Source organism: Amphiura filiformis, chromosome 4 (genome assembly GCF_039555335.1).
Source record: "Amphiura filiformis chromosome 4, Afil_fr2py, whole genome shotgun sequence".
NCBI classification, from domain to species: domain Eukaryota; kingdom Metazoa; phylum Echinodermata; class Ophiuroidea; order Amphilepidida; family Amphiuridae; genus Amphiura; species Amphiura filiformis.
In genome coordinates, this window is record NC_092631.1 from 18232940 (window position 1) to 18246224 (window position 13285).

General features: G+C 38.7%; 1 protein-coding gene across 1 annotated transcript; it reads right to left on the reverse strand.

The window, feature by feature from the left end:
* Positions 1-53: 53 nt before the first annotated feature.
* Positions 54-12591, reverse strand: LOC140150631 (uncharacterized). Its single transcript, XM_072172691.1, has 5 exons — positions 10425-12591; positions 5844-6203; positions 5142-5465; positions 748-3103; positions 54-169 (listed from the first exon to the last, which is right to left on the reverse strand). The coding sequence occupies exons 1-4, from the start codon at positions 10531-10533 to the stop codon at positions 894-896; spliced, it is 3003 nt and encodes a 1000-aa protein (XP_072028792.1). The 5' UTR covers positions 10534-12591; the 3' UTR covers positions 54-169; positions 748-893.
* Positions 12592-13285: the final 694 nt, after the last annotated feature.

Consider the following 13285-nt stretch of genomic DNA (forward strand, 5'->3'; position numbering starts at 1 on the left):
ATTTGTTCCTCCACATAGTCCGCACACGACTTGTAAACCCAAAGGCTAAGAAGATAAAGACTCCTTGGAGAGAGTTCAAGATGATGTAGATGTAACTTACAACAACACTGCCTGGTATGAGAATGTACAAGTATGCGAAGATCCAGGTCGCTCCGATGACAGCGCTTAACTATTAAAAGAAAAGAGATTCCGAGTTATTTCTTACTTATATAGCTTTACGAATTTTAAAGTTCAAACTACAAATTGTCTCCCAACATTCTAGATATATAGCGCAGAAACATTCGCTCCGGAACCTGGAAAGAGAGAGGACGGACCACCATTTTGAGGAGTGTACGCAAATATTCTAAGCTCCGAAAAAGATAACATTCATGAAAAATTCATGTATTTTAAAACCTTCTACGTTTATCATGGGATGGGGACATCTCCTTCCAGCTCAACCCCCCCCCCCCTCTCTACTATTGCACTTCGCGCACCGGGGCGGCCACAGTGGAGGACGTAGCCAACACTAAATAGCTGAATTTCTAATTATTTTGTAATTGTTATTTTAACATTTTTAACCAATGACTCTACCACCCGATATTTATTTCTCAAAAATATCAAATATAATTCCTCATGTGAAACATCAAATAGATCAATCAAATTTGAAGCCACTCATTTTTTTCTGGTGAACAGCTGTTTAGTGAAGTGGTGATTTTATCTATTTTACGTTGCACCCTAACATGCCTACTCTAATTTAATAAATCTTACCCTTAAGTAGATAGAAACTTCATATGAAATCTCTTCAACAGCTCCACCCGTTCGTGCCAGCTTGCTAGCACTACGTTGCCTCCGCAAATGGACTGCCATCAAAATGAAGAAAGTAATACTCAGGAACAACAGGACACTTATGGGCACTACAAATGCAAATAAAACTGCCTTTGAACTCCGTAGAAAGCAGATGTTTTCTTCAAGCTTCCATAATGAAATGTCATAGGTGTGCAGTTGCAGAAGTGCATCCCAATACACACCGCGATAACAACGGTTGGAATTGCCCAGCCAATAAAAAAATATTTCCAAAATGAACTTCCGTCGGATGTGCGTCGAGCGGATACGCCTCGCCTTGAGAACGTTCTGGCGATATTGAACGCAAATAACATCATCCAAGTAAATGCGGCAATCCAGAAGAAGTGTGTAACTACAGCCCAAACTGCGCATGCTTCGCTACTAATCAAAAAGAATCCCGCTAGTTGAAGACCGAGATATCCAAATAATAAGGCAATGACGAGGTTCATGACAGCCTTACCAGCAAGGTTCCTTAAAGAAGTAAATATGAGATAAGTTATTAGAGTAGCTATAAGGGCAATAACTGAAAGCCATCCACATACAGCAGCAGTGATGTCCAAGGCACTTCGACTGACGCTTGCTGGTGGCAACGTTGTGGTGGAACAAATAAGGATAGTACCGTCTGCAAGAAGCAGATATTGTTCTCTTGAAAGCGTTTCATTTGACGCCAATATGAAGATGCTGTTGTCATTTGATGACGTCCTCATAGTGTAATCTGACTGGTTGAGTGATACTATAATACTGCAATTCAGTTTTGTATTGATCAAACATGAGCTGGAAGGGCGTTCAGACGTGGCATTAACGTCTGTTGTATTGAAATCAAATTGCGCGTAAGACAATACCTTCTTATTCGTTATGTTAAATATTTCACTTGAATTGCTTGTGAATGTCCCGCAATGAGACGGAAGAGCATATTGGTCCGAATAGCTGATGTAAGTTGCAACATTTGTAACGTTACAAATAGTCGTCGACTCAGTAAGATTTTCTAACACCAAATCTATCTTATTCACAAAGTTAGACAATTCTGGATCTTCCTGAAATAGAAACGCAAGGAAGACGGTTGATGTGTCTGATACAACGCACCCTATATTCTCCGCTACGCAATTTATAATCTCATGGCGCATTTCAGTGGTGATGATTTGTGTAGCTCCTGTTTCTGAAGAGGATTTGAATCCAATGATATCCAACAGACAATTTAAGCCATTAATTGATATATCTGTGCCTGTTACTTCAGTTTCGGTGATCTTAGGATCAGGAGGGTTGAGAGGTGTACAGCTGTTATCGACCAGAACAAAATCCGGAGGACAAGAAAGACTTCTGCATTGCTTTAAAAATGGATCGTAGACATCATCATCTGGACATGAGTTCGGGTCACCGAAAGCGTCGTTTTGTAAATCATTGAAGCTGAACAAAGCTTCCACGGTTAAGAAATAGTCACCTCTTGGACATGCCACAGGGGAGCATCTATCCTCTGGGGCATCAGCGGGACATCTTACGGGGACACATTGTCCGTTACAGTACACCGTAAAAAGATTTTCTGGTACTCCATTACACAATGCACAATGTGGGTTTCTATATGGGTTTGGGTATTCTGGATACAGGAATTGACTGAAGTAGACGGGAGCGAAGTAAGATTGACAAGCAGATATGATCTTCGCGTCCTTGAAATCAGAAGGACAACTTTCGATGAAGCTAGAAGGACAACTTCGAGGTCTGACGGATTCATCAGGCCATTCTACTTTGTAACCGACAAAGTAACCTCCAGGCACAAATATTCCTAGTTCAGGATCAATAACTCCAGTACCGCGAGTTGGGTCATATTCAGTGGTCACCGTCCAAAATGTGACATCTTCCATGGACTTTCCGTGACATAATGCGCAATATATATTCTTATATACAACTTTGTCTGAATCATGAACTGGAATTAGTCCTACAATATCCGAGACATCGCGCTTAATTTCACAATTCAGTCTAGTGTTGATATCCTTCCATGAATCTGGACACTTTCCAACTAAAACAAGACCGTTATTGTTTCGTTCGTGTCCAGGTAGTCCGATGCATTCATAATACCCTATGTTGACGCCATTGATGGTATGGTCTGACGGATTGTCCAGTGAACAGTGGGCATCCGTATCAAAATCCGGGCAACAGTCGCCCATGAACAAACATGCGCAGTCACACTTGCAGTATTCTCGTGGGTTGTTGAATAGGTGGGAAGACAAAGAATGTGCGCAATGGTAATTGCCACAAATTGGAAGAGCCACGCCGCCAGCGTCATAATCTAAAATGGTGGATATAGACAACAGGAACAAAATCATTATTGTTGATATCTTCGCTTCGCTATAGTCGGATAGTACCGCAACACACTTGTACAAATCAATGTTAGGATGTTTATTGTTGATTCATTCTCGTGATTCACAATACAATGCACCGCCAACAGTTGCTCTTGCTAGTCAATTTTTGACCTCCAGGGTCGATATCGCCTTCCTAGCCACCATTCGATTTTTTACACGAATGTGATAATAATAATGCAGAAAACAGCACCACGGAGGATTCCGTGTGATTAATAGATCGAAAGTGGACCTACTACAATTATTGCATACTATTTAGTGCATACTGCAGTTACTGTCCGTTTTCCTATACACAATACACAGTGCTCTCACCATTGACGCGCGACCTTTACCAATAGTGTATGTTAGAAGTTGCCTAGTTAACATCACTGTGTGAAAAATAACCGGCCAATATTTAAAGTATTCACCAAACTTCTAGCAAATAAATTTCTCTAACATGACCTAACATTACAGCTAGGTTGGATGTTCAGAAATAGTCGCACTTTGGTAAAATATGAGTGAGGGCAAGGCATAGCTAGCTCATAGCTCATAGCTAGCCAACTCCTCGTGTTAATTGAATGGAGATATAGATTTGACCGAAAATATTGGTAACGGACGGCTCAGTTCTGAAGGATGCCACAAAAAACGGTACAAGCTATATTTAAAGTATTCTATGAAATTCTAGAAAATATAGTTTTGTAACATGTCCTAAATTTTTAGCTAATTTAGGTGTTTGGAAGTATTCGCACTTTTGTGTTTTAGGAAGGATATGTAAACGACAGATAACACCAAAAAATATGAAGAAATTATTTCCAAACCGTGTTAAGTCAACAATCATTATGTTGCTCATTTTCAAGAATGCTGGTTAACAATAAGCAGACCATTGTCTCATTTCGTGAACAAAGGTCCACATACCATTGTTACCTTGAATTTCCTTTATAATCGGTTACCCAACTGAAACTATAATACCCGCTCATTGCGATACCGCACATGTAAAACAGACACATGTGCACAACCAGAGAAGATCTGATTTAATCAGTTGAGCTGTTTTCAATGAGTGGTTTAATCTTGGTTTAATAGCTTTTAATGGGGTTTAAGCCCTGCAAAGGTCGTGGTGAATTCTACTGTAGACATGACTGCATCATGGTATATTTGCATGTAACATAATCACATTGACATTTAAACACACAATGACATTTTCCTGTTTTCTATTCGTATTACGCGGGCTTTGGATGTTATGATACACTGCGTAGTTTGGCCTTTCCCCAGCTGCCGCTGGAGGCTCATCGTATTGTGAATCTAATTGAAATCATATATATATATATATATATATATATAATGAACAGAAGTATTAATGGAAAGTAATGGAAGCTACTTGAGGAGGCTACATCCGGCAGTGGGTGCGGTGAATGGAGGTATAAGGACACAAAATAAGAAACACAGCTGGATTTTCTGCGGCAAAGTGTGTCCATATTTAAAATATTCATCATTTTGATGATGATGATGATGATGGATACGTTTGTGATCGTGGCAGTAAAAACTATGAAATTTAGAATTTTAATTACAGATCTGGATTTACTATTTGATGATGGATGGTAATGATGATAATAAGGATAATGAAGATGAGGACGGGGAGGAGGGTAAGAGGGAGATAGAGAAACATAACAGGAGGAAAATGATGTAAGATGCTACATTTGAAGACCTGAGCGCAAGAATACCGTAATTCCACTTGGCCCCTCAACATACACTAACGTTACGTATAGTTTCTTAGGGTTTTAAAATGTTTAATACATGTTCCAGGGTGAAAACATCATGAAAGGTTGTGAAAAATTTGTTTTGGCCCCTGAACATGTATAAAACATTACCAAACTATACGAAACTATACGCAACTTTAGTGTATACATGTTGAGGGACCAAGTGGACTAACGGTCTTCTTGCGCTCAGGTCTTCATTTGTGATCCGACACTTGAAACTGTTTTCTCAACTCACATTCTGTGCATTCTACGCCAGGGCGTGCATAAAAACAGTCCGGAGATGCGTTCTCCAATCGGCATTCTCCAATCGACTTCTCGTCTCCACTGCAATAGACATTATTGATGACAACATCTCCTAAGTCTGTGGTAACCGATCCCTGTGGATCGGTTCCATACGCATATGGGAAGCCAAGTTGCTTGCATACTACATCAGCGTCACGTGGGTCCCAATCTGAGGAACAGAATGTTGTCCAGTTTCCGGAGTATGGGCACCTGGTCTGGACATAGCCATCTCCAGGATAAAGGCCATCTACCAAACGAACTTCAATATCAGCTGCATCTGTATGGTGTGAAAGAAAAAAAAATTTCACCAATATTTTAAAGTACAAATTTTCAGGTGTTAGACCCCCTCATTACCTATACCGCTTCATGCTGTTGCCCTGTTGACGGTAAAAAATGTATAGTTTCATTAGTTTTCATTCATTTTTCGCCCTTTTTCCTCGATAACTCTTCTTGTCGCCCATCAGTCCCGCCTTTTTTTCTTGAATTATTCTTCTTGTCGTCCCTTTATATTCAGACGCCCCTTCTCTTTGCCGTCCCCTGCTCGCCCCCTCAAAATACGCGCATGCGTTATGAACGCACGTGTGAACGCACGTACGGCGTATGGAACATTGAAATCTCTCTACCATATCATAATGATCATCCTATCATATCTTACCTGCTAAACATCTTATCCAAACATCATTGGCATGGGAGTATGATTCTGTCGCATTTAACAAGTTAACAAATACGCAATCATCAAAACTCCGCCCTGTGATGGGACACAGAGCAAACACGGACAGTATCTGTCCCAGGTTACTCAGAGGTAGATCCGCAGTAGGTTCTATTTTCATAGAACATGGTAGAGAAGGATATGGAAACCCTATAGCGTCGCATACTAGTGGTAGATAGTTATCTGACAACGTATCGGCACAAATCGTATGCCATACGTTTGGATCAGAGCCTTGAATGCGGACTTCTAGTCTTCCTTCATTGGGCACCATTCCCCCTGTTAATCGCCATTCAAGTGCTTGGTATCCTACAAACATAATACAATTTACAGGGAGAAACATTTAGAAACATTTAGTAAACTTTACATCAATGGTATGAATAGAGCTAAGTAGCAAAAGAGTGATAAGTAGCAAAGTAGCAAAAGAGTAAAAAAGCTATCAAATGCTGCATCAAATAGGGTATGTAAGTTGCATGGTGGTTGACCTTTGACCTCTTATCTCCCTGAAATCCAGCCACGTATCTGTCAAACAATACATGTACAGTTATTAATTCCCGTGTAATGACAATTTCAGAACATAATCGTTGAAATCGGAGCATATTAAAAAGCCTATAGAAAAGTTTGTTGACCTTTGATCAATTTGGGCTCATACCGTATAACCAAGGCATCTTAGACGACACCTACATATTGACTTTTAATTCCTTCCAGTGGAAAAATATTAGTTATGTTACAACTTGAGCAGAGCAATTTGATATTTTAGAGGAGGCGTGACCTATGACCAGATGACGAATTTTTAGGCACCCCTTCTAAAATGCATTTTATATATACCCAAAGGAAGATACACGATCAAGGTGAAATAAGGAGTTTATTGACTTCATTCATTAACCTTAACGCTAAACGTGGTTTTTGGCAATCAGAACGGAAAGGAAAAACGAAAAAGAAGAGAAGATGAACAAATGTTTGACTTGGCACCCCTGTGATTCGAACCTTAGACCCCTCGGGTGCCATGCACACCGACTTGTAGCTACGGGTGTTTGACTGGCCCGGCCAGCGATTCCCTAAGTATACAGGGTATATATGACTTAGGCTGATTGCATCATGCCCGACACGTGCAATGCATGGATGTGCAGTGGTTTCCTTTATAAGATTTTGTAAGATGCTTACGAGTTAGGGTTCAAGGCCTTATACATATACACACATTGCTATATTGTTTTAAAAAAAGAATTTGACAAACTGTACGTTGAACATAACCAAATCAAAGGGATGCAGTTTTGAATCTGTACCTTCTATCGGTATCAGTTTTATAACTTGGTTACTTCTGCATCATTCTATATTTCTATTTATTCTATACTGCGCCAAAAAAGTATCGTTATGCTTGGAAAAATAATCACAATTTCAAAACTGAACCATAATGGGGTAAATTTGTTATTGCAATAGATGCACTATTTTCCTGCACATTATGACACCACATTGAATCCAATGTGACCTCAAGAAGTAAAGTTACAAGCAATTGAATAGACGAAGGTCCAGTTTCAAAAGTTACAAACTGGCCTATACAAGACGCAAAAGAGAGTTTCTTCAATGAAGCTTTATTTAAAGCAGTTTTTATTTCAGTTTGTACTTCTCTGTACTTTTCGTAACTCTCATTTTATTTGCCAGTTCTTTTGTTTCAGTTTTCTTTTGTTCCTTTTGTTTTAAATTAAAGTCACGCATAAATTAGCCATTCACCACTTAGTATGGTCGTTGGAGATTTTGACCCGGACAAAATTGTTACAAAGCTGATTTTTGCACCAGACAAGCAGAATGTATCATAGAGCATAATATCCAAAATCCAAGAAAATCCACTCTGGGGAATTCTTTTTATCCAAGATGGCCGCCAAAATGCCTGCCACAACATATAATTAGCTGTATCTCAACTTCTGAAGCAGATATGATGATGATTTTAATGTCTTTGAATAGGTTTAAGAGGTCAGGGAATTCAAATTTGCACAAGTCTAACACACTGATGTCTTAATTCACACTGTAATCCAAGATGGCCGCCAAAATGGCCACCAGCACATATGAATAGATATATCTCCGCTTCTGAAGCAGATATGATGATGATTCTAGTGTATTTGAATAGGTTTAAGAGGTCAGAGAACTCATATTTGTACAGATCTAACACACTGGTGTCTTCATTTACACTGGAATCCAAGATGGCCGCCAAAATGGCCGCCACCGCATATGATAAGATATATCTCCGCATCTGAAACGGATATGATGATGATGATGATGTTAGTGTCCTTGAATATTTCAGAGGTTAAAGAATTCAAATTTGTACTAATGTAAAACACTGATATCTTCATTCACACAGGAATCCAAGATGGCCGCCGACATGGCCATCACCACATGATATAGGCCTAATATTATGTATATTTTGGCTTCTGAAGTAGATATGACAATGATATTAGAGTATTTGAACAGGTTTTAGATGACGCAGAATTCAATTTCGTATTTATCTTAAACCTTTTTGGGAATAAAATAGATGGTCAGGATATCAGGATAGGTGAATTCATCAAGTGTCATATGGGGAAGAATTATAATCCATATGGGTATATCATTACCATACATGTAGTCAGTTCCTTGGCGTTATGTCCTTTCAAAAATATTGATTTGGAGGGAAACAAAGGAACATTTTAGCATAAAGGAACGTTTTAGCATAAAACAGGGAAGAAGTTGTTCTTTCCTGCATGGGCAAAAGTGACTACTGGTGATACTACTATGTCATGCATACAAAGATCTATGAGGCTTTATTGACTCGCGCAGTAACAAAAACCGAATAATTTTCGCCAATTATAAGCCGATCAAACTTTACCTTAATTATTGCGCTGACTATAGACATGTTCCGGGTTTTGTAGGAACGAGCCCGGGAACGAGTCACATTGACGTCATTAGTTCATTGCCTTGGACCATGATCATGGACGGATAAGAGACTGCATGGGAAACAATATGGTGATTGGAGGTTGACCAGGCGGAAATTGTTCGCACTCATACAGGTTCTTTTTTCTTTGCCAGTGTGCAAATGTGTCAAAAAGCTAGTTGAACTTAACATCATCAAATTATGCATATTACTTCAAAAACAAATGTTTTCTTTGTTTGCTTTGCTTTGCTTATGTTTGTTTTGCCAAAAACAATTTATATTTAAGTGAAGAGAGAAAGAGGGAATAAAGCACACGTTATTGTTTCTAATTCATCAAGTCTAGAGTTTGATGAAATTGTACTTGAGAAATGCCATAAAATATTGAGGAAACTTTGAAGTACTCTTGATTCTTTTGAATTGTAAATTTAGCAAATTTAGAACAAAAAATAGAATTTTGCTGAATTTGTGTTTACAATTTTCTTGCCGATGACCCATTTTTCAAAATATAATTACCAAATGATCCTTTTTTATGATATACCCAATAATCCATTTTTTTCATTTTGTTATACCCAACAACACCCCCTTTTTTATCTATAAAAATAACATTTTATGCCGATAAGCCTCTACTGAAAGCCGTGTCCTCTCCGGATATATCGTTATGAATACATTTGAATTCGAGAACAAGGGATCAATGCTATATCTATAGCATATGGATTTTTTAACGGTTGCCGTCGGTGACCGTACTGTGATGCACCGTCAACTAACCTTGTATGCCGCCCTCTTTTGATTACTTATTATGCTGTTATCATCTGGTCTCCGTTAAAAAAATTGATATGCTGCCCTCTATCATGTACAGCATTGATCCCTTGTTCTCTAATTCAAATGTAATGCATTCGTAAAATAAACTTACCAAAAGACGAATCCGGATTCGGCCGTCTGCCGTATTCATAACGATATGTAAGCATAGACAATATAATAATTCCAGATATTAATGACCCAGCAAAGACAAAACGTTTTTTAAATAGGTTATATTTTGCGTTTTGGAAAAACTTGACATTTTCTCTGTTAAATGTCAATGGTATTTTAATTACATTAATCTGATACCGTCTTACTTTGATCATCTTAACTATGTTACCGAAAAAACAAATAATACCCCTGCATTATTGTCAATGTATAATGTTTTGTAGTTGCTGGGGATAAAATTTTAAAGGAAGGTTTTATTTCAAACTCAAATAGTGACCCGCAGGTCAAATTGCTAGAATTGTACATCAAACACACTTAAGCAGGCACAATGCAATTTGCAGGCAGCAGCTTAATCAGCGCCAATATTGCAACAGTGAAACAAACAACTATTCAAACATCCAATCCAACCCAACCCCATCCCCCAGTAGGCAATGAGGATAAAGTGCCTTGCCCAAGGACACAACACGTTGGCACGAGCGGGGCTCGAATTCGCAACCTATGTATTATGAGTCGGGCGCCTTATCCACTCGGCCACACGTGCTCCCACAGAACAAGGAGAGAGAATATGCAAGACAAGTCCTAATACATCTTCTCTGATCAGAACTGATGAAGTTATTTTTTATTAGGGATTCGACTGTACATAGACAAACAGGCAACAGATTACATACCTGAATCGAACTGAGCGTGAATACCAAACCCTAGTGATACCAACAAAAACACTGAACGCAGATTGACTAACAAAAATCTCCGACACTTTGGATCGTCACTCAGCAACATCGTCGCAAAAATGATATAAATCAGTACATCAGCCTCAAATTTGATGAAGTTAATAGGATTCGAATATAGAGCAATACATAGGTAACAACACACTGTTCGTATAGTAAGTATTATACTACCAGTAATAGTAAAATACTGAACTATAAGTCAGTTTCATGCAACAATGGTGCTTAGTGTCCACGTTATTGGTATCAATAGATCAAGGTCGCATATTACGGAAATTTGTCATCTTTAATGACCTGGAACGTTGACTAGAAATTACGTCATTGCACTAAGTTATAGTAATGGGTGACCATGAAGCTGAACTTCCATAGCTTGACGAGCGTTTACCCATTAGACCATAAGCAAATCAACTTGATCGTAACATCGAGCTACAGGAGAATCCATGCATTTAATTGGCTGACGCTCAACAAAGCGACTTTTAAGTTAAAACTATGAAGCCTACTCCAGAACTACTCTACCGGATCCGAATAAACAACAACAACAATTATATGTGTGGATTTTATTTTTAATAGTATGACGTACGCGTGTTTTGATAGTCCATTTGGTAAAATTTTAAAAACATTGATCATTGAAACGAGTATATTCGTCTCAGCAATCGACCCACGCAAGTGTTGGTATCTGTTGCATAGAAATCAATAATTTTACATAATTAACTTGATTAGCATAATTGCGCCGGGGTAGTGCGACATTTTGGTGAAGGCCCGCGATTCGAGTTGAAACTTTATCGCAACCACTGTCTTCGATGCTGATTACTACAATAATTATTACTTAAGTAATCATAGCAAAATGAAGCAATGGCATTAAGTGTATTAATTAGTGGCTTAATACAACATAAAACAATAATGGAGTTTTTAAATAAATAAAAATTACATCGGGCAAACATATTCATTATGGGCGTTTGTTTGCTTAGAAATCAGTAAAAGGTTCCGAAGGCGCACTAATCAATAATAATTTATACGCTTGTTTGCATGGAAACCACAATTGTTGATGGAATGTATGGCCATTCGGATAATTAAGTGCGGTAATCAAAAGGAAAGCAAATATACCATTAAGTATAATACTATTGGGTTAATGCGAGGCGATCTTTTCGGTGAAAATTTTCATTAGAGCGAAATAATCCTGAAACAATTTCAAGGTAATCTTTTTTCAACAATTATATGATATTATAATAAATAAGACAATAATGCCTCTGCATCTGTTAGCTTAGATTCTTGAGTTTCATATGGGTGTCCCAAAAGTCCATTTACCATTTTGAACCATCGTATCTCTCACAAGTATTATCGTGAGGAAAACACTTGAAAAGAGGAAATTTGGACAATTATTCTGATATTAAAGTTGACACCATTTTCAAACTATCCAAATATTGGTTATTTAATTGAGTTCATTTGCAGCTCAAGTGCCCTTTTTGGATATCTTTAGATATCCAATTCAGGTATATTTGCTTGTGATGTTTACCAACTTAAAATGGTTGATATTGGACTTCCCGAGTTTAATTCTGTCACTAGAGACCTCTCAAAAAAGGAAAATGCCACATTCTTCACCATGTTCACATTGCCTCAATGGCAGCGCCTCTCTATGCTTTCAGGTTAGACCCTTCTTCTTTTTTCAAAGTGTGTACTTCAGCAACTGAATAGTTCCACACTGCAGTTGCGTGTACCTGCGATGACGAATGTGGCTGCAGGTAGAATCAGGTGCAAATATATACAATGGTGGCGTGCAATAAAAAGAAGGATGCTTGCTGGTTACGTGGAGACTTCGCTCAATGCTGCCTTAAAGGCATCAAGCGAGGTGAAGTCTCCTGGGTCCTTCCTAAGGGCGTTCCATTCCCTACTGGTATGTGGGAAGAAGGAAGCCAAGTAAGTCTGGAAGCTGATGTCGACCAACTTGTACCTTATTCTGTACAGCATGGTGGAGATTGTGGCTTGGTCGGCAACGTCTAGATTGGAGTGACGGTCATTTGAGATCACTAAGAAGTGATGTGACCCTGGTCCTACGATCATACTTGCTGGGGACGAATCGCGCACTACTTCTTGGAATTGATCGACCTTCTTGATGTTGCACTGGGTGTGGGGATCAAGGCAAACTCTAAATGACGTCATTTTTTTCGAATTTTGCACCCAAATCATCCCCAAATCACCCTATACCATCCGATTTTCATATTCCTTTTGCGTTCCTCGTAATCATCGTCCAACTGCATCATATTTAGCCTATAAATTAAAATTTGCCGCCAAATATATTTCTTTCTCACGCAGCTCGGCTGAATAGCAAAGTGTTTGATTACAGTGGTAAAACGATCAAACGCTTATTGTTATCTTATTACATTTGGACATACACAACACAATGCCATGCCTACTGAAATTTAACTTCATCGCAATAATAGCTAACTTGAATGATGATAGTTATTCTTACCCGCAAATATATAGAAACTTCATATGCAATCTCGTCTACAGCTCCACCCGTTCGTGCCAGCTTGCCAGCACTATGCTGCCGCCGTAAATGGACTGCCATCAAAATGAAGAAAGATATACTCAGGAACAATAGGACACTTATAGGCACAGTAAATGCAAATAAAACTGCCTTTAAACTCCGTAGAAAGCAGATGTTTTCTTCCAAGCTTCCATAATGAAAAGTCATAGGTGTACAGTTGGAGAAGTGCATCCCGATACACACCGCGATGACAACTGCTGGAATTGCCCAGCCGATAAAAAAATATTTCCAAAACGAACTTCCACCGGAAGTGCGTCGAGCG

Bases quoted from the DNA above. Each gene is read 5' to 3' on its own strand.
- LOC140150631 (XM_072172691.1), bottom strand. From the start codon at position 10,533: ATGTTGCTGAGTGACGATCCAAAGTGTCGGAGATTTTTGTTAGTCAAT. The intron at 6,204-10,424 runs GTATGTAATCTG...TTATGTTTGTAG, and splicing joins TCACGCTCAGTTCGATTCAG to GATACCAAGCACTTGAATGG. The intron at 5,466-5,843 runs GTAAGATATGAT...CACACCATACAG, and splicing joins TTGGATAAGATGTTTAGCAG to ATGCAGCTGATATTGAAGTT.